Source organism: Haliotis asinina, chromosome 7, assembly GCF_037392515.1.
Source record: "Haliotis asinina isolate JCU_RB_2024 chromosome 7, JCU_Hal_asi_v2, whole genome shotgun sequence".
Taxonomy (NCBI): domain Eukaryota; kingdom Metazoa; phylum Mollusca; class Gastropoda; order Lepetellida; family Haliotidae; genus Haliotis; species Haliotis asinina.
In genome coordinates, this window is record NC_090286.1 from 3,147,100 (window position 1) to 3,173,730 (window position 26,631).

Below are 26,631 nucleotides of genomic sequence, written 5' to 3' on the forward strand. Positions count from 1 at the left end.
CATGTACCAAACTACAAAATAACAAATCACAGAAATGAATAGTAGCAAGAAACAGCTTTCTCCAATATGACTGCCATGACAGCCATATTGGAAATATGACTGAAACTTCTAGAGCAAAATGTTAACAAGTATGTTAGGTTTCATCCCTATTGCTTTCTGCCACTATAACTCCTCATGTCTGATAAAGACACATTCAACTAGGAACAAAATATAGTATCCAATCTAACCAGTCAGCTTATGTTTTACAAAAGATTTTCTTAAAAATCAAATATGACTCCTGGTGGTCCTATTGAAATTCCTCGATGTCTTTCTTCACCCCCTACAAATAACAACAAAAGAGGGTGCAAAATTAACACTTTGAGGTAGCAAATTTGTTATTCAAAATGTTATTTTGCTACCTGAAAAATATTACACAGAGGCACGTACTTGTTACATGGTATTTGTTTTGAGTTCATCAGTTTGTCAACATTTTCAAAGGCTAAATCTCCACTTGTGCTCTTCACTCTTAAAGTTGCTGATACTGCTAGTTTACTTTCCCCCAAATTGGGACTGTGAGGGAGGAATTAACAGCAATACGAAAGAATGCTATGGGATTTTGCTACCTTCAGTGGAAGCTGTTGAATGCAGTACTCAATGGGACTGAAAAAATAATCCGTTTTAGACAACGTGCTGGACTATAGAGCTGATGATAAATGTACAAGAGACAGAAGGGATGTAGATTTCATGCCAGTGAGGACAACTTGCTGGATTAGACAGATGCTGGTTTTGACAGCTTCCACTGAATTTTTAAACCATGTACAAGTACTTGCTACTTTCTGAAAACATTAATTGCAAACACTGTACAAAATTTCACATGAATCAATGGATCCATTTAAAAAACACACACAAAGGACGACAAATGACTTGAGAAGAACTCAACATCAAACAGCTTTTGGCGTGAGGCAAGCAAAACATATAATAAAAGGCAGACTACTTACATTCGATGGAGGTGTATTGAGAGTCTATGATGTCACTCTTTCCATCTGTCTTGTTGAGTTTACAGACGTAAGTCCCCTGATCGATGCCTGAAGTGATGGGATAGTCAAGTTGTATGGATCGATTATCCAGAGGGGTGATGTACTGCATCGGCAGGACCTTCTCAACACCGTCAAAATCTTTAACGAAGAACAGTGATCCCGAGACGTTGCCAGGGTAACTGCTTGAGGTCACGGTACAGTTCAAGGTCAAGGTCTCATTAATGAATCCATATGGATTACTGGGACGCACTTCTGAAGATGAAAAGTAGAAATCGCATTTTAAATAATGCACTTTGTACCCATTTGATTACAACTGTTTTCAGCAACATTGTTATCTAAAATATCACAAATCATGAGTTGCTTGCCACGATTGACAGTAGACACAGAAATATATTGTGATTTTAATTTTGAAAAGCTTGACAATTTTATCAACAAACAAATGAACAAATTTACAGTCATAACACTTTTTGTAAAGAGGGTTACATTTGCTCAAGGTTTCAAAAACTTACTTCCCCCTTTGGATACCAGAAATGCGAGGCTGTGACTCAGCAACACAACAAGTACAACTGCACTCAGTATATCCCAACTTCCTGGTACCCGTGTCATGATGCTGACATGTTATCCTGTGAATTACCGCTGTAAACAGAAAACATACCATGACATTTTGAACACTGCTGCTCCTTAGTTAAGTACCCCTTAAAAAAAGACTTGATAGTAAAAGAAAAACATATATATAAACTAAGTGAAAGACTAAGAATTAATAATAAGTTTTACCAAACATTTTCATGACAGAAGAATCTGTCCAAAACATATTTCATAGTTCTTATTTCTAGTAGGCTAGTCATTCAGTTTTGATTGTATAAAAATTGCTACAAAAATAATTCCACTAAATAACAAACAAATATCAACCGATGGCCAAGGAGATTAGCTTGACCATGCATACATCTCTTTATGTACCCTCTATAAAAGTAGAAGCTACTTGGGAACAAACAAGGGTAACAGATACAATTTTGTAAGAGTTATTAGTCTATAGAAATACTTGTCTGCTTATAATGAAATTTTGTTTGTTTGTTTGATGTTTAACGCTGCAGTCAGCAAAAGTCCAGTTACATGACAGTAGGGTATAAGACTACCCACAGTACTGAATGACAACAACGTACAACACATGAAATGCTCGAGGCTAAAGGCCACATGCCCAACACATGATTGCAAATTCCCATCCCAGCAAAGTCACATAAGCAATGCATTCAGACTTATTTGTGTGATTTTAAGTTGTAAAAATTGTATTTTTCATATGATGTCAATCTGGCATGAGATGTATCAGTTTTGTTGTGTCACTGTGACATGAGTAATTACTATATGTCTCAAACCACATGAAAGAGAGAGTTGACATCATGAGCAACATAACATGCCAGCTGACATTTTGGATTTTGCAATGAGTAATAATGCTAGAATTTCTAAATAAATATATTCATTGGGACAGGCATACTGTCTCATGCAATGATGTAAGTACAAGTAAATGGCTTGTATCAGATTTGTGAAGAAACTAGAAACACAAGGCAAGAAAACCGAGTCACCTTTTTAACCTATAGACCTTGTCAGCAGAGTGAGAATATGCACTTAGAATGCTTATTGTAATATTCCAGATAACTACACGCTTATTCTGAATATCTTAAAATAAAAATACAGTCAGTTATTTCAAACAGGTGTTATCCAATCAGTTGAAAGTTGTTCAGTGAGTGTTTCATACACGAGTGCCATTCAAAGACATTTTCATCACCACTTGCCCCTTTCTGTAAAATTTGGGTTGTGCCGGAATAACGCAAGTTGGTCAGGAATGTCAAAATGCCAAACTTTCTGTTGCCAACTCGATATTTTAGATTAACATTATTGCTCCGTTCAAGTAGTTTTTTGCCAAAAATATCATCCAAAGAAAATATTAAGTTAGTGGATAATTAAAATTCAATTTCAGTGTCCTGGGGATTTGTAGTTTTTTCAACTGAATATTTTGAATTGTTTATTGTTTCATCCATGAAGAGGGCATGAGAGAGTTGTCTCCCTTTCATCTTGTTTACATCCCGCATCATCTACAAAAATAAAAATGTTTAAAAATATCTTGTTGGAATATTTCCCATACTTAATGCCCACTCACAATCACTATATATCAACATCAATACTATAATATGAATATCAAACCGAGAATATCAAGAATAGGTTTTACACATCTTACCACTGTTTGGGATCAAACCTCGACTTTAGTGTGATAAGCAAATGTTTTAGGCTACCCATGAGTAGTTAGTTCTGTTACTTATTCATGTATATAGAGGAAGTGCTGATAGCTTTGGTGATTAAATCATCTGTGAAACTTTCACCAGGGAAAAACGATAAACCTTTTTACATTTAATACAAAATTAGATACAACATGACAGAATCATACGTTTTGATAAGGTTGTTATTCTTTCACAGCCGGGAACTATCTTCCTGGTCATGATTACCAATATTGCTACCCCGTCTCTTCTTTCAAATCACAGCTGAAGACATGCTTATTTGATCAACACTACATGTTCCAGTTTAAAATTCTCCGCTAGTGCACAGAAAACATCACAATTGTCAATTACTGTACTCTATAAATGCATTTGTCATCCCAAACTGTGTTCCACAGGAGATATCATTTGTGTGAGGTAGTACAATATCTCCTGGATTTGTCTGAGTGGCATTTTAGAAGTTCCTGGTATTGAGACAATACCCTGACAATGTTGATGTCAGGAACTAGATGACATCACAATGGTATGATATCACTGCACTGAAAGTCTAATGGTAGTTCAGTATTGATAGATGTACGTAATTCATTGAAAACTAATGAAGCATGAATCTCACCCTCGTGTCTGCTGATATGAATTATATCAGCACTTGTTGATAAAGCTACAAAAATATACTTGCATATATATATATTATTCATACATTTCTAACTCTATCAACTCATGTTGGTATAATTGATATCAGGTAGACACTTGGGTGAGATTCTGTATGCAATCATCATTACTGTTCACCGTCAAGATCTGAAGGCCACGTCTCCCTATGCCTTTAACTATAGACGCATGGGGTTAGATAAGTCTACGTGCAGTATACTGTATGGAAACAGTAGTATGTAAACAGTATACCTGTGTTGAACACGTTTCTTGCACTGTGTAAATAGACCATAAGTTTGCACAGTGTTTGTTGAACATACAGGTGTTAGTATTATGTCACAATATGATGTATGGTCACACCTTCCCCCATCCAATATGTGTAACATAGTTACAGGTTACACGTTATCACAGATTTTACGTTGAATAATGAATACTGAATATAGAAGAGGTTGAAGACCATAAAAGTTGTTTTTATGTCTTGGTATGGTGGTGCGTTACTTGCCTGTACTTCTACTGAAACCAAGTGCAAGCGTGCAGCAAAATTCATGTGGGCAGTGCTTACCCAGTAATCTCTACAATTGTCATCGAATCACCGCATATCTTTACACAGTCTTTGTTTTTGATGTATGGTATTGACAAACATGAAGACTGTGGACTTTCTATTTGGACCTAGAATCCAAGAGGGTCTATTTAATCTGATTATATAGTCCGATAAAAAAATCAGTGATTCCAGATTTGCACACAGATTCACAGCACATGCCATGTGTACAATTATGGCTTTATGAAGTTGACACGTTCACCTGCACATGAAATTGTCACATTTTGGCCAGACCAATTTTATTTCTTGTTTTACTTATCCCCCCGGCCGTATTTTTTCAAGAATAAGAAAAAAAACCCCCAAGTTTTCCCCGCTCGAAAAATAAAATGCTAACGTCAAAAGATATGAGCGAGACTTCTACCACACAAGGCAGTGTGTTGGACTCTGAAATACAGGTATCTCTTCTCAGAGACTTTAAACTGAAATATCTGACAATACTTGTGTTAGAAATCAGTGCTTTTCAGCAGTGGGTGAGAACTTGAAAAACAATTCATGTGTTTTTTTACTTTGACATGCGATTTTTTAGAATAAAAAAATGGTCCATTAAAATTTTGAAGTTCGCTATTGGTACAAAGGCAGGGGCCTATTCTGAATTAGGAACATATGTAATAATCCTGATGAATGGCCCAATGTCAAAGTTCTCTGTCCCAATCCCTGTGAACTATTGATGAGCTCTTTAATACCATGAATAAGTAGTCATTAAAAAAATCTCCACTTGTGAGGAAATATAATTGAATAATGTTTCCCTTGTACAGACCTATATTGTGCCTGGGTACAGAGCTAGCTTCTTCCTTGTTGCCTTAGGTCTGGGTCTCAGCGACCTGTGCCTGTGTCCCGCATGACAATAATCTTCACCTAGAGACAGGTGACTGTGATCTTTCTCACAGTCTCTTAACATATTACTTCCCCTTCAAGCCAAACCTACAGTGATACAGAAGACAGAAATGAAGCCAGTCCAGATTATCCTCTGATATGAATCTCCCATCTCACTGTTTCTCCATTGCAGTTTATATGTTTTGTTTTTGTTTCTGTCAAAATTATCCTTTCAGAGATTAGGCTGAGTCTAGTAACTCAGTGTTGTTTACTGGCAACTGGATCACAGTGTAGGACATGCAGACACCATAGGCTGTCCGCTTCACTTGACATGAATAAAACAGCTGAATCACATAGCTGACAACTGCAGGTGTACATGAAAATGTCTTATCTATGAAAAAACATACCTGCTTAATTTTATCGTGGACTGAAGTAGCTCAGCAAGTTTATACATTCTTCTGAGATCATCTTGTAATGTGTCATGTAAACCTTTATAATATCAAAGATATTGAACACACATCTGCGTTTTTAAACTTTTATAGATTTGTGTTAAAGTTTTTGAAATGAAAGGAACACTTGGTTTGTTTGAATTTGTTTAGCATTAAAATCATTCCTTTTTGTGGAAACAGCAATGTCTTAAATGTACCCAATACAATGAAAAACCCTTAGAGACAGACAGATTTGTTACAGCATTGTAACTGATATGTGAGTGAGTATTGTTTTACGCCACCTGTAGCAATAAACCATGTGAGGAACTGAACTCAGCTCTTAGGCATGATGAGCAAACACTATAACTACAATGCTACTCAACTGCCCTCATTTAAGGGTCTCAAGGGTATATTTTGTATTGAGAACTGCCATGATACATAATGTAAATGTTGTTAGTGCCAAATATTTATCATATACAATAAATTGAAAGTACACAAAAGATGTGTGTTCAGCATTAATTAGAATTTTAATTCAACTTGAGAAACGAATTTTCTCAATAGAATACCCCTGTTTATACCCTTTCTTAAAACTGTCAGTGTGTGGTTTTACCCCTGACCTAAACATTTATACACAAAGAATTTAGCCATTAATAGTAAGAGTACAAGTGAATAGCAGGTACATAGTTAAAGCTAACAGTTTATTTTAAACTCACAACAATGAGAGTATCAATGTGAGTGTGAATGAGTTTCTCATTTTCTTAGAAAATGTAAGATTGTCAATCAATAACAATTCATACCTTACAAATGAGAGTCACCCTTACCAAAGAGGTGATCCTGTAAGAATGACTTTTGGACAATACAAACATTTAAATTAATAAAAGAAAAAGAATATTACTGTATATTGTAACATCTTGAAAATGTTGTACATGGCTTGGTCTCAAGACACAACTAACCCAGCTGATCAGTCTTGTATACTTGTGAAATGAGAGCAGAACCAGCTGTCCCCAATGTTAATATAAACGTCTCATGGTCTGCACTTGCGCTGAGACTTAGCATGTCAGATTTTGTTTTGCGATGTGTTTCGAACTATGATGTGGAAGCATGTTCACTACATTTTTACTAAGCTAACTTTTACTTGCTTTTATGCAACTGTTACTGACTTTTATGCCACATTTACTGACATGTTACCCCACAGGAGGACCTTCTGATTTGTGATAGCTGGGGGTGGGGTGGGTAGGGCTGGGCCATTCTCCTGCCCACTGAGGTTACTGCTGTCGTATCTGTGTAGGAAGACATGATGGGAGTAACCTCTGTGGGAAGAGTGAGTGAGTGAGTGAGTGAGTGAGTGAGTGAGTGAGCGAGCGAGCGAGTTCAGACTCATACGACACTGTGGGAAGAGAATGGGGTGGGGGTGACGATGATTATTGTGAAGAAACATGGACAATGTGAATGACTGCTCCACTACTAAAATATATACAAAAAAAGTAACCCCTTGCAATATTATCATGTGCAAAATCAACAAATGCCTTCCCTCTGCCCCCATCCCCTAACTTTTAAGCAATTCAAAATTGTTGACCCCCCTAGTACATGTGTACAAAATTGGTGACCCCTACCTCCTCAGAACAAAATACCCCTACCCCACAATCATCATCAGGCCCTCTAGCCAAAAATCATGTTAACGGTCCACTAAATACAAACGAGAAAAATGCACAAATATCAAACCAGCGACTTCCTTTCGTTGTTGTCCTAAACGAATGTGTTAGTACTGTTACACTCGATTGATAAACAAAATATGCAGTGCATAAAAATTATAATAGCCTAGTACCATTTCAAAACATATGCTCACAGTTTTGTGCAAGATGGGTAGACATAGTTCAGCCAGCTAAACGTCGTGCACACTGAAAATAATGTATTTATACTTGACACATTCTATTCTGACATGGGAGATATTCAAACGACATTATACACAACAGCTGTGCTTCCACTAATACCTCACATCTGAGGAGATACGGATACTGTTATATCCTGGGATCTTACGAATATTCGCAGCTACGTAAAACAGCAGCCATGTTTGTGACCTGCATTCATAAAATTTCAAAATAATGTTTCACAAGCCTATCGGACAAATGAGGTGAGTTGCTTACCAGCGTGTCGATATTGAACATGAAATATTCAGTTAGGACACTACGCGCGCCATCCCACATTGTAACGACAACAGAAGGCGTGATGCCCCGTCTGTATATTTCGCAGTGTAATACGTCACATGACGGCAGTTCACGACCACAACCCCCTTCGTTATCCGGTGTAGTTAATATACATACAGCATTACTCATGAATAGATTCGTCATAGTAACAAGCAGCTGATCTCTGTGGCTTAGCTACTGATGAGAGAGCACTGTACTGATCAGAGGCATAAAGGCAAAGCTTAGGAATATTTTCTCGCTATTTCAATTATATTTTCATTACTCCGATTTCCCGGTAAGGCGTCCGTCCATATTCCCCGTTAAATTTCATTCTAGTGAAATCATATCACTTGAAAATATATTCCTCAACAGATAATAATGAGTTTTTAACATGTTGCTTTAAAATTATTTTAATATACTGAATCACAAATCCAACGTGTAAAAACGATTTGTGAAAACGACACTCTAAGGACGTTTTCCTCAATGTTGAAGCTTTCGAATGTTTCAGAGCAACTTGAGCTTGAAGTAACGACATACGAAATGGGCAAGTAATTGAAATTTCAAGTTTTAGAAGGAAGTTGCAACCCCCCCCCCCCCCCATAAACTATGAATGGTTCGCGCATCAAGTATGCGAGTGATTAATGTAATGAGCGACCATCCCCACAGTCGAAGTAGCAGGACACGTCGTCAGTCAGAAGCTGGGTCTGACCATGACATCACCCCTGCGACAAGCGTCTCCAACCCCGACCTGATCTCGTACTAGGAAATCTCAGCGTGAGGGGTTTCCCGACTGACGTTGACAGTGACATCATATTGTCAAGCTCAACATCCAAGTCTTAACATAAAGTCGAATTGTCAGGGTGGATTATGTACTACACGGGTATTTACTACAGCTTTTTATACATGACGAAAATAGAACTCTTAAACCGAAGAATGATAAACTGCCTTGATCATAAATCACAATCCAAACAACGTTCAACTTAAAACTGTATCACCCTGAGCAGATACAGCGTAGCAGATTTAAATGTTAGATATGTATTTGTGGGTAAGACTCTCCCCTGTGAATAAATCAACCAATGGTTCATCCACCATAGTGTTGGGTCCATGAAACGTAAACCACGATATCAAGCCCATTGCCGAGTTGGTCCCGCCAGACGGATCTCACCGTGAACCGATATAACTGCACCTGTTAACTTACAGCTTTAGAGAAACGGTAAATCTACACACCGCGCTCCTACGCGACACAGTATGTTGTAATTGTGTTTAACCTACCTCTGTTTTCCCGTCAATGAAAACTGTTTCGATTGTATCCAACTGTCTTACTCTGTACGTGTAGACTGACCTCACTGCTGAACTGCGACTTTTCCACTCGGTGTGAGTGTGATTCCCGGAACTTGCTGAAAGTGGGTCATGTTTGCCGTGAGAGCGAGGTGAAATACTAGTATATGCGTTACGTAGGAGTGATACCCGTCACTGGCGGGCCACACCGTAATAAAACACGTTGTGGGGCATCCAGGGCTGTGAGTGAGGGGTGGGCGAGTGTTTGTGAGGGGTGCTCACTTCCCCTTGACTGTCTGTAGAGTCGACGTTGTGACCCCTGAGGCCTACATGCCTGTAGCCTGCGCGCGATTTGAATTCTCAGGTCCCAACAACCTGCGAGGCACCAGCAGGATAATGATGCATATATGTAATACGAAATTAGTTATTAGTTTCATTTAATTATACGAGTCACCTATAACCTACTATATCTATGCGTGTCTGTCACCTACTAATTACCTAGAAGCTTTCTAGGCTTTGGCGGAGCGGCGGGTGTAGTCCAGTGGTTAAAGTGTTCGCTCGTCGCGTCGGAGATCCGAGTTCGATTTCCCGCATGCGTACAATCTGTAAGTCCCATTTCTTTTGCCAGATCGTAAGATAGTAAAGTGATGATCACAAGCTATAGTTAAAAGTCGGATGGGGTGGTCGGGCTCGTTGACTTGGCTGCCACATGTCATCGAATCCCAGATTTATGCTCATGCTGTTGATCACTGGATTTTCTGGCCATTGCAGTTAAACGACAATCAATCAATAATTAGTCTGGTACGTAACTAAATATCCATAAACGAAGCATACAACTTGATGGATCAAATCGTTTAAGAGCATTTAGAAGCGGAATGCATAAGAACAGCAAGATATATGGATGTCAACTTCTTTATCGTGAATACCACGACGTTTCGGTAGAAGTCATACCTGTTTGTTATGTACTTATTCTGGTGAAATGTTGGACTAACATCTAGTCTCGGAAATGAACATATTTTACAGAAGAATACCATCTCCAATGCAGCTTTTAAACTAGACCGACCCGTGAAATGAATTGAAAGAGGAGACCAAGGGAATCGGGTGGTCGGGCTCGCTGACTTGGTTGATCGCTTCTCAGTTGCGGAGGTCGATGCTCATGTTGTTGATCACTGCATTGCCTGGTCCAGACTCGATTATTTATAGACAGTCGCTATATTGCTGGAATATTGCTGACCGCGGCATAAAACTAAACTCACTCACTCATTAAACTAGAAAATGAAAAAGCATAGTTCCCATTTAAAACTTTATTGAATATATACAAAGTCCAAGTTAGCTTAAAAAATCATTAAGATATCATCACGCCAAAATTGTGCTTTATGATTAAAAATGACACTTCACATTCGAATGTATGTATCAGAGTTAGAGTATATATGTGTATAGTGAAAAGTCGAATCACAAATGTGACTTAATGACACTAGGACGTACGCCTACATAGACACACGAGGGTAGGTATGAAAGTTCGTGGCAGTATTGCAAACACTGATCATTAACGTGATACCTGTGAAAGTTTCTATACCTCGCAACAAACAGTATTAATATTGTGATAACTGGAAGAGAGGTACCCTACTGACTAGTACCCCTCCCATCGTAGCCTTGAGTTCATCACTGGCAAATCGCTTTCACGCAAGAAAAACTTCACATTTCGAAACAGGTTATTAATCAGTGGGTGCCAGGTCAGGAGTGCACTCGAGGATTGTACTCTGTTGGTGCCTTCTGAGGATATGGATTGTACTCTCTGTAAAAATTTAAAAATTTAAAATTCTCCAAGATATCAGTTGAGTATCTCTCTTCTAATTAGTGAGCTCTACGAACTTTTGATTAATTCCACGAAATCACAAATCACAACAGACTTGGTACAACTGATTGTGACGACATAGCCGTAACACGTGACAGGAAGGACACACGTACATCTTCATTATAAGGAAAACAAAAGCTTCATGAAAACTGCGACAGAAATTATGGTTTGGATATTTTATTTCTATTGAGAACAAATAGTCCTTTGTAACTGATACTACGTAAGTATTTTGTTTCGAGATCCGCATACCTTTCATATGTAGATAATATTACGGTACACATCTACGAGAACACCTGACACTGAGTGCATGGTGACGTGAATACTGCGTGCATGAAGTGGATACTGTGTGCATGACGTGAATACTGTGTGCATGACGTGAATACTGTGTGCATGACATGACTACTGAATACTATATGCATGGTGACTTGAATACTGGCTCCATGGTGACGTGAATACTCTAGTTCTGTACGTGGCGACGCGAATACTGTGTGCATGATGACGCGAATACCGTGTGCGTTGTGACAGTGTTGTAAACTTCCCAAATTTTCAGCCAGACAATTGGCCTGGTAACTCTCAAAAGTTACAAGACTAGTTGAAAAGTTGCCAGTTCAGAATTTTCTGGATTAAGAAAAATATTAAAAAGGTAAATAAGTACAGGGAAACTGCTTAATGTATTCAAATCTGTTTCAGTTGAAACCTTGATTAGTGATTATACTCAGAAGGTCAGATTCGTCCAAGGCCATGGGGCATACAACTTTTTAAAACAGACCGTCCCGGACCGTTGCAGAGTTTGCAACACTGATTGTGACGTGAATACTAGACACATGGTGACGAGAGTACTGGGTGCATGGAGACAAGAATACTATGTACATGGTGACGAGAATACTTGGTGCATGGTGATGAGGATACAGGAGTGCATAGTGACGAGAATACTATGTGCATTAACACGTAAATACTATGTGCCTGGTGACGTAAATACTATGTGTATGATGACGAGAATACCGTGCACATGATTCTGCGAATACAATGGCACCGCAATCCAACTGAAGTGAAAACCTTAAAGGAGGTAAGACATTTCTTTAATCTCCCAGTCAAACCCTGCATTCCACTACTCTAGAAATACATTGTATTCTGTAGTCTTGTTCTACATCCAACAACATTCCTCTACTGCACGTCACGTATTTGTCACGGTGGGGTTTCTTGCTTTTCGTTACCCCTGAAAGGACGGCGGTGACCAACACGCCAGTTTACTTTTGGTTAGGTTTAGGTTTAGGTTTAGGTTTATGGTTAGGGTTAGGGTTAGGGTTAGGGTTAGGGTTAGGGTAAGGTTTGCGGTTAGGATAAGGTTTTGGGTTAGGGTGACGTGACACTAAACAATGTGGCTAGTAGGTATCCGGTGTAGATGTACCAATAAATATATAGTAAGATCAATATAGTAAAATCATTAACACAAGAATTACTGGAGAACTCACAAAAATAACTAAACAATATATTATAGGTCGAACCACGTTGTATGAAGGTGACCAAGGCACCCATCTTGTCTTGGCAGCTTCTGAACTCGCCTTCAGAATGGATATGACTCGCTCTAAGCGGCAGTGTCGTGAAGCCAGTAAATCACACCTGATAGTGAAGATAAACAAACATCGAGGGTACATCAACCCATGGGCTCCTAGAGCAGTGAACAACACTTCAGTGTTCATTTTGAATTGTTTGAAGCACGGATACAAAACGTTTTGAAGCCATCCACAGGCAAAATGTAGCGCAAATGGGTTGCGCAGCACAGAGAACATGACCAGTCTTCGTATATGTGCTACGTACGTCAATCGCTTCGGATCGAAAACTTTTTTTATGGCAAAATAAAATATCGCCACCATCAAAGGTACACTCCCATTTCCTCACTTGGTTGTGCTCTCAGATTCCCTACCCCATGTTTAATAATTATTTACGTGAAATATGTTTCCCAATAGTTAAAGCACTGTTGGTTATACCTGATTGGTCCACACTGTTTCCTCACATCTACTTGAATGTAGACAGCACCTACAAGGTAGCAGTTGCCTGCAGTCTAAGTAAACTTAGTCTCAGTGTATTTCGTATACGCTCCACCACTGAGTCTAACAAAACCTAGTAGAAGGTCGCGTCAGGTAACCCCTGAGCAACCAATGGCCGTCCAATCAAACACGAGACGGTTAAATAGATTTAACCAATCAGACAACGGCTACTATTTAGGGGTCGGAGGGACTTTTAAAACATTCAGGTCACCGATACAGATCTCTCCACAGACAAAAATCAGCATATAACACAGTTTTTTGACCTGCAGTATATACGCTTTGGGGTTTCTGTTGACATGGTTACCATTAGCTAATATTTCCGCAAGATAACATCCTTGAATATTGTCAGAACACTCATACCCAAGAATCTGTGCCAAGGGGATCACACCAGGACTGAAATCACCCAACCGTAAAATGGTGATAGATAAAGAGGACCTGTAGTTTAAAACTGGTCTACGTCAGTTAGTTTGAAGTATTCAGAATATGTCCCCCTAGATTCATATTATTGGACATTATGTCTGTATGATTATGTAAGTTGGAACTGTTAATAGCATTAGGAAGATAGTTAGAACTACTTTGAAAATGAGTCCCACGCTACCTCTAGATACAAACCTAATTCACCATTTTCATTGAAAACACCGAACTTTAGAGATCAACCATTCGTTTATTAATGTTGACAGGAAAACTGTCCCAGCAATATTATAACAATCCACATATTTTCAATGCATATGGAAATTTTCAGTAGTGATAAAAACACCTTCATAGTTATTTTTGAATGTTTATTAACCATAGGTATAAGACTTATGTCTTGTGTGGAGTTATATGCCTTTACTCGGGCACAAGTGCACATACAGATGTGGTGATCCTGGCTAGGTAACCCAGCAGGGAAGGCAATTAAGCCGGACAGTGAGTGCATCCGGTTCTCTATAATAACACCGTATGTTATTTCATTGCGAGTCACAGTTTTTAAATAATAAACATTGTTTCCAATAGATGTATTCACAACATAAGCAGACACAAATCAGAATCATATGACACTGCATAATACACAATACATTTCAAGAAAAAGCGGAACATATCAATGAACTTTGAACTTAATGTACAGTTTGGGAAAGCATTTAATTCATATCAACTGAACTGATCATGTCAATCAGTTTTTCCCGAGAGGACACTTTAGTGTGTACTCCAAGTGAGGCAAGTTTGTCTCTCAAATCAGCCACGCTCAGGTCATCTAAAGATGGTTGAGTACTGAGGACGACATTTCTGATGTCATACTGTATAGCAGCCCTTTTCGCACCTCTGGCCTCATGTACCACAGATTCCCAGTACTCGAGCTTACGTTTAGTGTACTGTCGTTTTGGTCGCGCCAAGTGTGACTGACTTTCAACGCGTTTTCGGACAGTCGTAGCCTCAATGGGACCATCTCACTTTTGGGTTTTCTGTTGATGAATCCTTTTGATGTCATCATTCATTTTTTCTAGAGCCTGTCCACTGAACCTACCAATGTTCCCGTGCCTCGACATGAACACAGGGACATGGTACACTAAACAGTGCATGTAGGGCGTGATGTTCTTAGATAAACACCCCTTCCTTTACTGTCCTACTCTAAGTATCAGCTGTATCCACTCCTTAGCCATGTCGTATAACTGCTGTGCGTCGTTGCTTTTCCCGCTAACTACTAACTTGTAGATGTCCCTAAACCTTGTCCAAACGTTGATGAAATCCGTCTCTGTGTCTGGTGTCAGTCGACCGTGAAGTGTATCAGGCAGTTGTTTCAAGATTTTCTTTTGGCTGTCCCCTGAAAGACTTGTCATTTTAGTCCCTTCCCGTCCCTATCTTCCCACACACTGAACGACACTCCACAGCATGATTTTCAGCGACTGTTTACTCACCGTTGTCATGGCTGTACGTACGCCGTGTGCATCACCCGGAAGCGATCGTACGCTAAATAGCATTCGGAATCGTTCGGGTACGAACCTTTTCGAGATAAAAAGTTCAAAAGGTATGTGCGAATGTGCACTTTCGCGATTTGGTAAGCTGTGTTCTGATTGGTCAATCTCAAAGGTTACCTGACGCGACCTCCCATAAGGTTTTGTTAAACTCAGTGGTGGAGTGTAACGGAAAGTACTGAGGATAAGTTTACTTAGACTGCAGTTGCCTGGTCAGGTACTGTACAGGAATTACTGGATGGAGATGTCTGACCCAGGATGTCAGCCTGGGAAATATAGTCACTGTTGGCGAGTTGCCCCAGATTGGTTATACCTGAACTAGTTCATACCTATTTCACAATAGTTCTCTGATTCTACTGCTGGGCAAAGACCTTTCGTTTTTTCTAATCCACGTTTATCATCTTGGAGGCTTCTGACACAGACACATAGCCATCAGCTGGAGGCGGAACTGTCTTCTGCTCTTCAGGTGGTTGAGGAGTTTGAGGTTGAATTTTATCAAAAGGAATGTATGGGCTGTCGGTTGAATGACTTTGAGGTTTGGGGGTTACATGGTCTTGGAAACTTGTAGACTCTTCATGAGACTGAGATTCGTCGTAGGAGGCATCACCGCAGGGAAAGGAAGAGGGTGGCTGTTGCCCCGGTAACACAGATAGGGGATGAGAGCTGTTACCACCCACAAGACAAGGAAAAATCTGCCTCCCTAAGGGGGCTGATGGGAAGTCTGTCTGGGATGAGACATAGGAGCTGTACGTTGGCGGCGGAGTCTCCAGCTTCTGGTCACCAGGAGACCGAGGCGGTTCATATGGAGGCGGCGGGCTTGATGCGGCGTCCTGCCCTGAAGAATGTGACGTCTTGTCACATGAAGCATCACATGATGGCTTTCCCACCATGAGTGACAATTCGTGCCTAGTGACGTAATCACTGCCAGGTTCAGGTCTGGTGGAGTTGCCAGAGAGAGAAAGTTTCAGATAGCTGTCCACTTGGATGGATGATGGGTCAGCTTTATTCTTTATTGATGTCTTGGCCTTTTCTCTCTCTCTGTCTGAACCTGGCGTGTCCCCAAGCCCACATGGAGACTTCACAATCTCCGAATCAGTTTCTAGATTACTCCTAGATTTCTCAGATGTGTTATGACCAGTTCCCAGGGTAGTTGGAGGGGTCACTTCACCTTCACGATCCACTATGTTTTCTTTATTAACTATACCTTTTTCAATAGATGGATATTTTGGTTGAATTCCCTTTTTCAGAATATCCTTAGTTTCCAAGGTAACAGTTTCCCTGATGAAAGTTTCGTCATTCTTGATCTGCAAAGAAATGGCTTATCTTATGCATCAAACGACATCATTGCAGTCAACAAATGTAATGTCACGGTCATTAACAGAAGATAATTATCTTGTTTTTTGACTGTGAATTCGAAACCATATTCCGCTCGGATGCTATCGTGCAAGGGACTGGCTGCAATATATATTGGATTCTGACTGTACTACTGGCATGTCTCACTTTTAAACAGTGATGACACCAGGTATTCGCTGGAGGACACCTTGTTTGTACTCTTAGTTACAGTCATCTTAGCAAATAATCTTTGCGGTATCTCTGGATTTTAAACAAGTTATTCTTCCAGTTTCATTTTACAAACTTACCCCCGTTAATGTTGGCAGCTTAATATCCAAAGGCATGCCTCTGTAGGTCTTCCGCAGTTTCCTAATAGAAGAACATGTGAATGATGACTGTTAGCAACAAGGACAATTGTGTTTACGTCACTGTCATGAATGTCATGAGAGCAACGAAAAACTGCTGTCTAATAGTATAACAGACTATTCTTTGGTCTGAGGATATAAGCAGATGTCTGCTGGGAATACACTGTTATCATGAACATATTTTGTCTGTCTGTGACAATACTTCTGTTGTATCATCACAAAAAATCGCCATTAAACATTCCTTTGACAGAAAATGACCTACCACTATGGCTTGTCTGTAAATGTTCCAGAACGCTATTCCTGGGACAAGCGAGGTACCCGATGAGGTAAGTCCGTCTACAAGGATCCCCCTGCTCCCCCCACCTAGTTAGTAATCTCACTTGTCTTGGGAAGATGGTACTGGGGTCATGATCCTTGGTCATGTCACTTACCTAGCGCAGCAGACGACAAAAGAAACCAGTACAACGCAGCCGAATACGCCACCCACAGATATGCCCACAATTTGTTCTGGTCTTAAATCTGTGAAAAAATTGTTAAGATATGCAACTGTTTCCCAAAGAATTCTTTGCTACGTATTCAAGTTTCCTTTGCAAGTGATTCTCTTTAAATGACAAATTCAGTCATGCTTGAAGCTCCATTATTACGAATTACCTTAAAAAGGTAAACAAACAAACACAACAAACAAACAATCACCTAACTTAGAGCAGGCATCCCTTTTCGGGATCCACTCGGGATGATAAAAGCAGGTTTGGAGTTGGGACAGCACGTGCACAAGTGCCGACAAAGTTAATTCATTAACCTGTGCTGTGCCGCTCCATCCTTTCTCGCACACCTGACTGTCCCTGTCTATGTCACTGCACCCTCGTAACAAACAGTGAACTGTGTGAGTGTTTTATTGAGATATTCCTTACCACTGTTTTCAACAAGTTTGATGATGGGGTCACTCTCTGGCCCTTCCCCTGCCCTGGATACCGCCCGGAGAGTCACCCTGTACTTCACTCCTGCTGACAGACCCGTGATCACGTGACTCTCCTCAGTGTTAGACACGTTGGCGATCACAGGTGGACCTACAACACCAGTGATCATGTTAACAAGTAATTATCATTGACTCACACTGTACAGTGACTAGCATCTACATTTATCAACACGGACATACAAAATTACAAGGTGACATTGAATTAAATATAATTCCTCGAGATGGTCTCGTACCAGCACATCCACCGTAGTTGTTCACGGTGCAGTGGGACACCACGTAGTAGCGGACATAGACGGGAGTCTCGTCACATCCCAACCTCTGCCACTCCAAACTCAGGGAGTTATCTGGCTGGTACCTGGAAAAGGTCACTCCTCGCGGTGACGGCGGCTCTGTGGAAACGGCCAATATACTGCTCATTAATTGGGCTCAGTTCCAAAGATGGTAATCTGCTTACACCAGGTGCAACCTTAGATAAACACCTTGTGGCATAAGCTAATCTACAGTTGCACTGGTTTTCTTGCAATATGTAATGAAATAAATTGGCTATTGAATTATTTAGATGCCGTTTTAAGAAGTTTACCCACTCAAAAACTGAGTGAGCGAGTTTAGTTTTACGCCGCACTCAGCAATGTTCCAGCTATGTGGCGGCGGCCTGTAAATAATCGAGTCTGGACCAGACAATCCAGTGATCAACAACATGAGCATCGATCTGCGCAATTGGAACCGATGACATGTGTCAACCAAGTCAGCGAGCCTGACCACCCGATCCCGTTAATCGCCTCTTACGACAAGCATAATCGCCTTTTATAGCAAGCATGGGTTGCTGAAGGCCTATTCTACCCCGGGACCTTCACGGGTCGTCTAAAACTGAAGTTCGACTAACAACTAGTTGCACTTGATACTACTGGATTGGACCAATGCAAATACCAAAGCACTAACTTGAGTCTTGTTAATGTGTTACGTCTGGAGACTTCTACTCGGAACAGAAACTCGTTAATTACGTGAAGACATTACACAAATGTGGTTTTGTTAACTTCCAAGTAACGGTCACGTTGACCCACAACGAACTACGTTCCAGGGCCCGACCAACAAATGCCTCTTGCGACTGCGGTCGTGACACATTCACCGAGCCTGGCGTGTCAGTTCAGCAAGTAGATGAGACACCGTTACTTTATCGCATGTTCTTACTGTAATTCCTGCGCCACACACACGTATTCCATCTGATGCCACTGCTGACGTTTCCATTGGCTGTCTCCTTTTCCACCGATACCCCGACCATCTTGTTGTCAAGGTTACCATCCGGCACTTTCCATTCATACTGTGTGATATCAGAATCAAATGGAAGCCAGTGGATGTTATCCTGAAACAAAAGATGACTATCGAGTTTAGGGCTTGTTTGATTGTTCACTGTAAAATGGAATGGTCTTGTACTGACGCCAGGGACATCCTGAACGTTTACAACAGTCGATATTCAATATGCAGATCTATGACCATCGCCACCCATAGCAACAACACTGAAACATGATTGTGTGTGCAATATGCATGGAGACATTTGGCAAGTTGCCTGATATATCAGGGAGTGAGTCTAGTTCTACACCGCACTCAACAATATCCTAGCTATATGGCGGCGGTCTGTAAATAATCGAGTCTGGACCAGACAACCCAGCGATCAACAACATGAGCATCGATCTGCTCTTGGACACGTGTCAACCAAGTCAGCGAACCTGACAATCCGAACCCGTTCGTCGCCTCTAACGACAAGCATAGTTGCCTTTCACGGCACGCAAGGGTTGGTGATGGCCTATTCTGACCCCGGACCTCTACGGGTCGCCTGATATATCATGTGCGGATCGTGTAGTTGTACTAACTCCGTACATGTCACCGTCCGACCTTAACTTGGAGTTACACATATGGTCTAATAGACAACTCCAGAACATTCGTTGATTCCGAAAGTGGCACCAAGAAGAGGAGCAAGTTGTTTCCACTTTCGGAGACATATTGGATTGAAGTCTCTGCCCTAACCAACGTATGCTTGATGTACAGATTTTCAGTTTTTCATTGTCACCAACTGTTGCTTCCGTTTTAACATGGGCGTTGAGAAGAGCTAATTTTCTGGGATGAGATCAACTACAAAACCACACTGCGATCACAATAGTGGAAGGATATAGTGACATCACTTGCTTGGGTCAGAAAGGATGTAATCACAATGAGAAGATCCGTGCAAGGCAGGGACAGTTGTGATGACCACTTAAGAATCACCGATTACTGGAAATACTAGTAACGAGACACTCAGCAACAAAATAATTTCACAGAATATTTAAGACATGGTTTAAATTGTACAAACGTCCATTCATTGTTTCAATAGATTGTAACTATCGCAAGGGAGTATCACGTTATTTGGTTTACGAATTCTGGTAACTGTTCATAGGAACTAAGGAAAGACCCCCACCCCAAAAACCCCTAAAATAAAAAAAAGAATAATGATAATAATAATGCTCCTACCCCACATTTGGAGGTGATCTTCGACCCATTGCAGTAGAACAAGGTGTAGCTTGTTACTCTCCCGTGGTGGGTGTCACGTGACCCTTGCGGTACCCGCCAAATAATGTACAGAGTGGAGCTGTCCGCCTCCACGACGATGTCTAAGGGTGGGGACATATCTGCAATAAAAACATGTGCTGTTCTGTGAAATCTCGTGTACTCAGGCCTGTCCTTGGATTCTCCTTGGATGCAACTTTTACATCTGAAAACTTCAGAACTACCTCACCAAACAATAACAAATATACGGATTCAGTTATTCTGATGTCATAGAGATGAAACGTTGAAGTCATTAAAGCAAGTGAATGTTTTTTGTTGCCATAGGAAGCACATTTTATGCTTTTTGGTAATTTTTTGACACAACAGTTGGTCATTATTTAACAATGAAAACACATACACACATGGAGTTTGGCAGAGAATTCAGGCAAATGCTTTGATTTAGAAAGTTGTGCAATAGCATCAGTTACGCCAAAAAGTCTTTCAGACAAACCAGAGTTGACATCAGTTGTAAGGATTCATAAAGTGCACGGTGACGCACAGTCTGCCATTAATTGTGTCCATCCAATCCTCATGAACGTTAACAAGTTTGAGTACCAGGAATGTATTCTTCCACGACTAAAGAATGGGCCCCGTGACTATGTAAAGTAACACTTTACTCCTGGCGTTTTCTGTTTCTGTGGTAACACGTGTTATGTTCTAAATTACTGCTCCCTTTAAAAGTATCTCCAATACAGGATCTCTTCATGTCGTATACAGAAACATATTGAAGTGCTAATAATAAAACAGGACAGTATAAGCGATGATTCTCGTAAAGTTAACACAAAACCGACAATAGTGAGTGAGTGAGTGAGTGAGTGAGTGAGTGAGTGAGTATGGTTTTACGCCGCTTTTAGCAGTATGCCAGCAATTTCATGGTGGGTGGACACCCGAAATGAAAACCGACAAGAAATTCAAGTTAATGTGCAGATGTACACACACATGTGCACGCATGTGCAGATGTACACACACATGTGCACGCACTTGTATTTATTAGCACTTACTCGATAATATACAGAAAACATTCAGCCTTCATATATGTTGTCTCTAGACGAGGATAGGCGCAGCATACACACATGAACAAAAGTATCACAACATGACGTATTTTTGTACTATCAGTATGTTAGTACACTACCATCAGTATGCTAGTATTGTACTATCAGTATGCTAGTACTGTACTATCAGTATGTTAGTACTGTACTATCAGTAAGGTAGTACTGTACTATCAGAATGCTAGAAATGCACTATCAGTATGCTAGTACTGTACTATCAGTATGCTAGTATTGTACTATTAGTAAGGTAGTACTGTACTGTATGTTAGTATTGTACTATCAGTAAGGTAGTACTGTACTGTCAGAATGTTAGTACTGTACTATCAGTATGTTAGTACTGTACTGTCAGAATGTTAGTACTGTACTGTCAGAATGTTAGTACTGTGCTATCAGTATGTTAGTACTGTACTATCAGTAAGGTAGTACTGTACTGTCAGAATGTTAGTATTAAGCATAAAACGGGACGTTATATCCAATAACATCGACTTAACTGACTATCCCGATAATTTGAGGAACAGTGGAGGAACAGTTGAAAAACAAATGTAAAAAGGAACGAAGAATAGTAGTGTATTTACAGAGGGAAGTATTAATTAATAGCGGACAACTGCAATCGCCTTTAACGTTAGAAGGTGCGGTCTGCTTCAAGATTTTGGCATACACCTATCAGTAACTGAGCTCTTCCAAAAGCATCCAAAGACAAGGCAACATTCCACATACCAACAGCTTGCCATCTTTGGTCAGCTGTCACTTGAAGAGACCCCAAATGTGTTTATCAATAACAAAATCAATTGATTGTTCAAGTTACCTAAGTGTAAGAACAGTTTACAGAACATGGTACCCGTATTTGCTTCATGGCGGGTACACGTATTGGATGCGATGCTCGCCATTGATTGTCGCACGTGCCACAGGCTAAGCGCAAATGACCAGTCTTAGCTCACATTTAAGAAAACTGGTAATTTTCTCCATGCTGCGCAACCCATTTACGCGACACTTTGCCTTTGCACGTGCATATATAAAATCAATACAGTACAGCACCGAACTCTGATAACTCGATATCTCGGTTATAACATCTCTAAGTCCTGGCAAAATCCACCATAATCTATCATTATTCAAGCTCTTTTAACTCGATACGGACGTCTCGATATTTCGGACACGCACCTGAAGGGTACAAATAATAATTTTACCAAAATCATAACTACGATATAAATATATATCGTATACATGATGAAACATTACAAGTGTTGCGATACTTATTTCCATGTGTATTAAAGCAATAGGAGTTGTTTCGTATACATGGCAAATACTCACTGCTACAAGCAGGAATCACAACAGGTTTGGACTCTGCTGACACGCCCACTCGCGTTTCACCTGTCAAGGTGATGCTATACTCCCGGTCCCCCATGACCTTGAGGTCGTATGACGTTGCCGACCCCGGCACCTTTATCACCTTGCTAGTTCCATGCTGTGTGTCTTCTTGCTTTATTGTGTATTGAGTTATCTCCCCATTGGACTCTTCCAACGGTATTGGCTATTTTACATAACAGAAACTGGTTAGATGAGGAATGTGAAAGCAGTGTATTGAACATTGCTCGACATGACAGAACTAAACGTTTACAGAACATCATAACAATCAAAGGTCCGAGTTATCTCCCCTATGGACTAGCAAGGGATACTGACTGGAGCTGATGAATGTTATAACAAAGTTATATATAAAGTTATACCGAAATCAAATAGATATATAGGCAGTCGGAAACCAGTTCTTGCAGATATGTTTCGCTTGGGCGGTATATTGTTTATGGTCGTTGGTTTACGCCGCAATCAGCATTTGTCCAGCTATACGGCGGTGGTTGGTAAATAATTGATAATTATCTTTGACTACACAATCCAGTGATCAACAGCCTGAGCATCGATCTGGGCAAATGATATACTTTGTCATGTGTAGGCGTTAATCCAAAGTTTTTCTGTTGGTAGTCGTTATGGCTGCGTCCTGCATGCCATATGACAACGGTTTGTACATATTCGAGTCTGGAGCTGACAACCAAGTGACTAACATCATGAGCATCGATCTGCACCAGCGGGATGCAATAACATGAGTTCCAGTAGTCGTCTATTACAACAACATACGTTGGTGAAGACCGTTCGTAACCTGGAGCACACGAGATGTTAACACCGATTTAGTTAAGCCACTTTCAAAAAGACAGCATTATAAATATCCTCCTGTTATGTGTATCCGGTCGCTCATGAACAGTTATGATGAACATAAACGCCTCAATTATCGCATGAACAACTGTAATACAGTTTAAAAAACAACAAAAAAACCAAAAAAACCCCAAAAAACACCCCCCCAAAAAAAACACCAAAAACAAAAAAAACAACAACAAAAAACAAAAACAAAAAAACACACACAAAAAACAACAAAACAACAACAACAACAACAAAAAAAACCAAACAAAACAACTTTATCCTTAACGCAGGCCTTCATTCAAGAACACCCCAACCCTCTCCCGTTAGGGCGCTCGAAACCTATTTTCCTACCACAAATGTATCATGGTGAAATTGCTTACCCTCCAGTAGATCGTCGCAATGCACTGTGGCGTCTCACAGTCGCTGTAGACGAAGCAGCCTGTCTTCACCACAGGAACACCGCTGGGTACTGTGGGTGGTTCAGACACTGAGTGAGTGAGTGAGTAAGTGGGTGGGTTTTGGTGAGTGAGTGACTTAGTTTAACGATTGATGTTCGTGTGATGCATGGAAATTGTTAAATAACAAAAATGATCTAAGTCACCGACCGTCTTCCAGTGTTTTTGCCACGGTGGAGGTGTTGTCGCTGTAAAACCCTGTAGTTTCACCAGATCCATATCGTAAAGGGATGCATGCCACATGCAGTGCGTAGTTCATGGCAGGGTGTAAGTCACACACAGTTATCTCCCTTTCACTGGTGTTGAACTGAAACATCAAAGCTGATTCCGACCATACAAACAAAAACAGCATTCTTCGAAATAACCAATGAACGTCCTTTTGAAATGTTGAGCATTACATTTAGGTGAGTCAGCAGGTATACTTTTAAGACAGGTGAACGCGTACAGTATATATCATATCCCTATCAAATGTTGAGTAGTATAGTACAGGTGGGTCTCAGCATTACCTGGAAGACGGATTCCAGTTTCTGATGAACGTGCATCTACTGTAGACAGACTATCCCTATCATTTGTTGAGCATTATATTACAGTGAGTATTACTATAAGACAGATCCCTGTTTCTGATGAGCGTGCAACTACTGTATATATCATATCCCTATCTGAAGTATGTACAACCACTGGAGCTAATTAATGACTATCCCAATCAAATATTGCGTGGCATAGTACAGGTACAGTACAGTACAGGTGGGTTGGCAAGGTTACCTGTCTTTGATGAACATGCACAGTGTACATCATTCCCCTTGAATGCTGTTCGTGGTTCCACATCAGAGACAAACATGTGCTGGTCCTCTTCCCTACAGTCAACGACTGCACAGGGGCTGGCTCCACTGGAAACAGCGTTACAGAACCAAATTACGCATTTTTATACACAGATTATCTAAGATCCAGTCACTAAGGGTTGTATTCATGTCAGACTCGGATGTCATCTGTATACACACGTTGCTAGTATGTGTGAACAACGAGTACTAGGTGGAGTACGACTGCACTGGGGTTTGTACAGCTAAAAACTGCAACCAAGGTATATTCTGTCTTAGAACTAAATGGACATAACTTGGTGTGTTGATTCCGTTACACTCCTTTCCTTTTATATTGAGTTGTTATTATGACTCCTTCGGTGACAGTATATACCTTGATGGCAGAGTCTGGCCTTATGTCTCTGTGGACGCGTGTTGGGATGTTTGCTTCATAATGTCGGAAACGCATCGACACAAGCAGATGTCTGACATGTAACCCATTTGGCCTGAGTTCAAAACTCAGCCTCTTAGTTGGATAGTCGACTTACAATTGTACGAGTCTGTTAGGCGTTACAGCGTCCCCTATCGTGAATGCCGAAACTGTCAACCCAAAGACATACTGAATGTTTTTCTGACGACCTTGCGGGAGTGGTGTGGTGATTGTACGTGCGTTTCCAACAGTTTTAGGAAATGTAATTATAAATCGCTAGGCGTTCCAAATCAATATTATCATATTTGCATAACCACTTAATTGTAATCCTTAACATTGGGCATATATTTCACATCTCTGAGAATATTTTAGTCTCACTTATATTTGGTCATTTATATGTTTTTCAGCGAATTCAGTTAAAATTTCACTTGGGGTATGACAGCAAGGCAACACGAATGTTTAGTTTGAGAAATATTTTGCAGTCATTTTGGAGTTTCTGCTTTGGGATTTAATTTAGCTCTTTCTTTTAAAACAATATCTGCATATTAAAAAAATCTCGTTTGTAATTATTAAACTCTTTTAACAAATATGATTTGAAATGTAAGGTGAACATGTGGTAATAATTAAGTCAGAATATGTCTTCAACACATGTGTTTTTCTCCTTAGACAATGCCATAAACGATTTAAGTAGTCGGGATTATTTTCATCAAAGCACCGCATCCATTATGCGCATTTTGATTGGTTTGTCGTATTTTCGCACATAACAAGCATCGAGTGGGGGACGAGTCTTCCTTTAGGTTACAGAGAGAGGCGAGTTGTGTCGAAAGCCAAGAACTCATGCATATAAACAACCGTACCCAGATTTCGAGGGTTTATGACAAACTCCTCCGACGCCGCAATATCCAAGGGTGGTTCCTTGTCCCTCTTCCTGTGGACAGACACATTAACCCTCATCCTGTAATGTTGATACGGATGGAAAAAATCATTTGTGTACTTCTCTGTTTCTTTCCAGATGCAGGTTGTCTCCCTTGGATGAGGGCATATGTTGGCGGGGCGACCCCTGCAAACAGCGAAACATGTATGCCAAGTAGAATCTTTGTGGTTAGCAGCTACTGACTTGATTCCGACTGATATCGATCACTTCCAGTTAAAGTGAAAGATAATTAAGTGCTGCATTGTCTCTACACAAATGCAACCATGTAATGCACTGACTCCAACGGTTAGGAGCGAGTGGCAGATTGCACGGGATGGGAGTGTGTGTGTGGGGGGGGGGGGGGAGGGGTCGTTGTTAAGGAGGTCCGAATCATCCTTTTGAAAATGACTGAAACCCACACTAAAGTGAATGAGATGCGGGGTTCGAGGGATGAGGGTTCGAGGGGTGGGGGTTCATGG

The 26,631-nt window shown here is 40.5% G+C and overlaps 3 protein-coding genes across 4 annotated transcripts in view; all 3 read right to left on the bottom strand.

Moving 5' to 3' along the window:
* LOC137291603 (interleukin-6 receptor subunit beta-like) overlaps positions 1 to 9,395 on the bottom strand; it is a 36,305-nt gene extending 26,910 nt beyond the window's left edge. Inside the window, exons 1-3 of one of the 2 annotated variants that reach the window (XM_067822985.1) lie at positions 9,220 to 9,395; positions 1,526 to 1,652; positions 978 to 1,268 (exon numbers count right to left, since the gene is read on the bottom strand). In XM_067822985.1, the coding sequence (XP_067679086.1) occupies positions 978 to 1,268; positions 1,526 to 1,622 (388 nt within the window). In that variant the 5' untranslated portion in view covers positions 1,623 to 1,652; positions 9,220 to 9,395. Of the gene's footprint in view, positions 1 to 977; positions 1,269 to 1,525; positions 1,653 to 7,610; positions 7,643 to 9,219 lie in introns of those variants that run through there. The other variant, XM_067822986.1, reaches the window with a different exon arrangement.
* Positions 1 to 26,631, bottom strand: part of LOC137291607 (scavenger receptor class F member 2-like) — a 251,613-nt gene that overhangs the window by 24,312 nt on the left and 200,670 nt on the right. The gene's annotated exons all lie outside the window — the stretch shown is intronic.
* On the bottom strand, positions 13,892 to 24,896 carry LOC137291604 (receptor-type tyrosine-protein phosphatase F-like). The gene is made up of 11 exons (XM_067822987.1): positions 24,778 to 24,896; positions 24,166 to 24,322; positions 23,941 to 24,029; positions 22,685 to 22,904; positions 20,253 to 20,410; positions 18,939 to 19,110; positions 17,984 to 18,139; positions 17,686 to 17,841; positions 17,206 to 17,293; positions 16,718 to 16,778; positions 13,892 to 16,381 (listed from the first exon to the last, which is right to left on the bottom strand). The coding sequence occupies exons 1-11, from the start codon at positions 24,838 to 24,840 to the stop codon at positions 15,461 to 15,463; spliced, it is 2,241 nt and encodes a 746-aa protein (XP_067679088.1). The 5' UTR covers positions 24,841 to 24,896; the 3' UTR covers positions 13,892 to 15,460.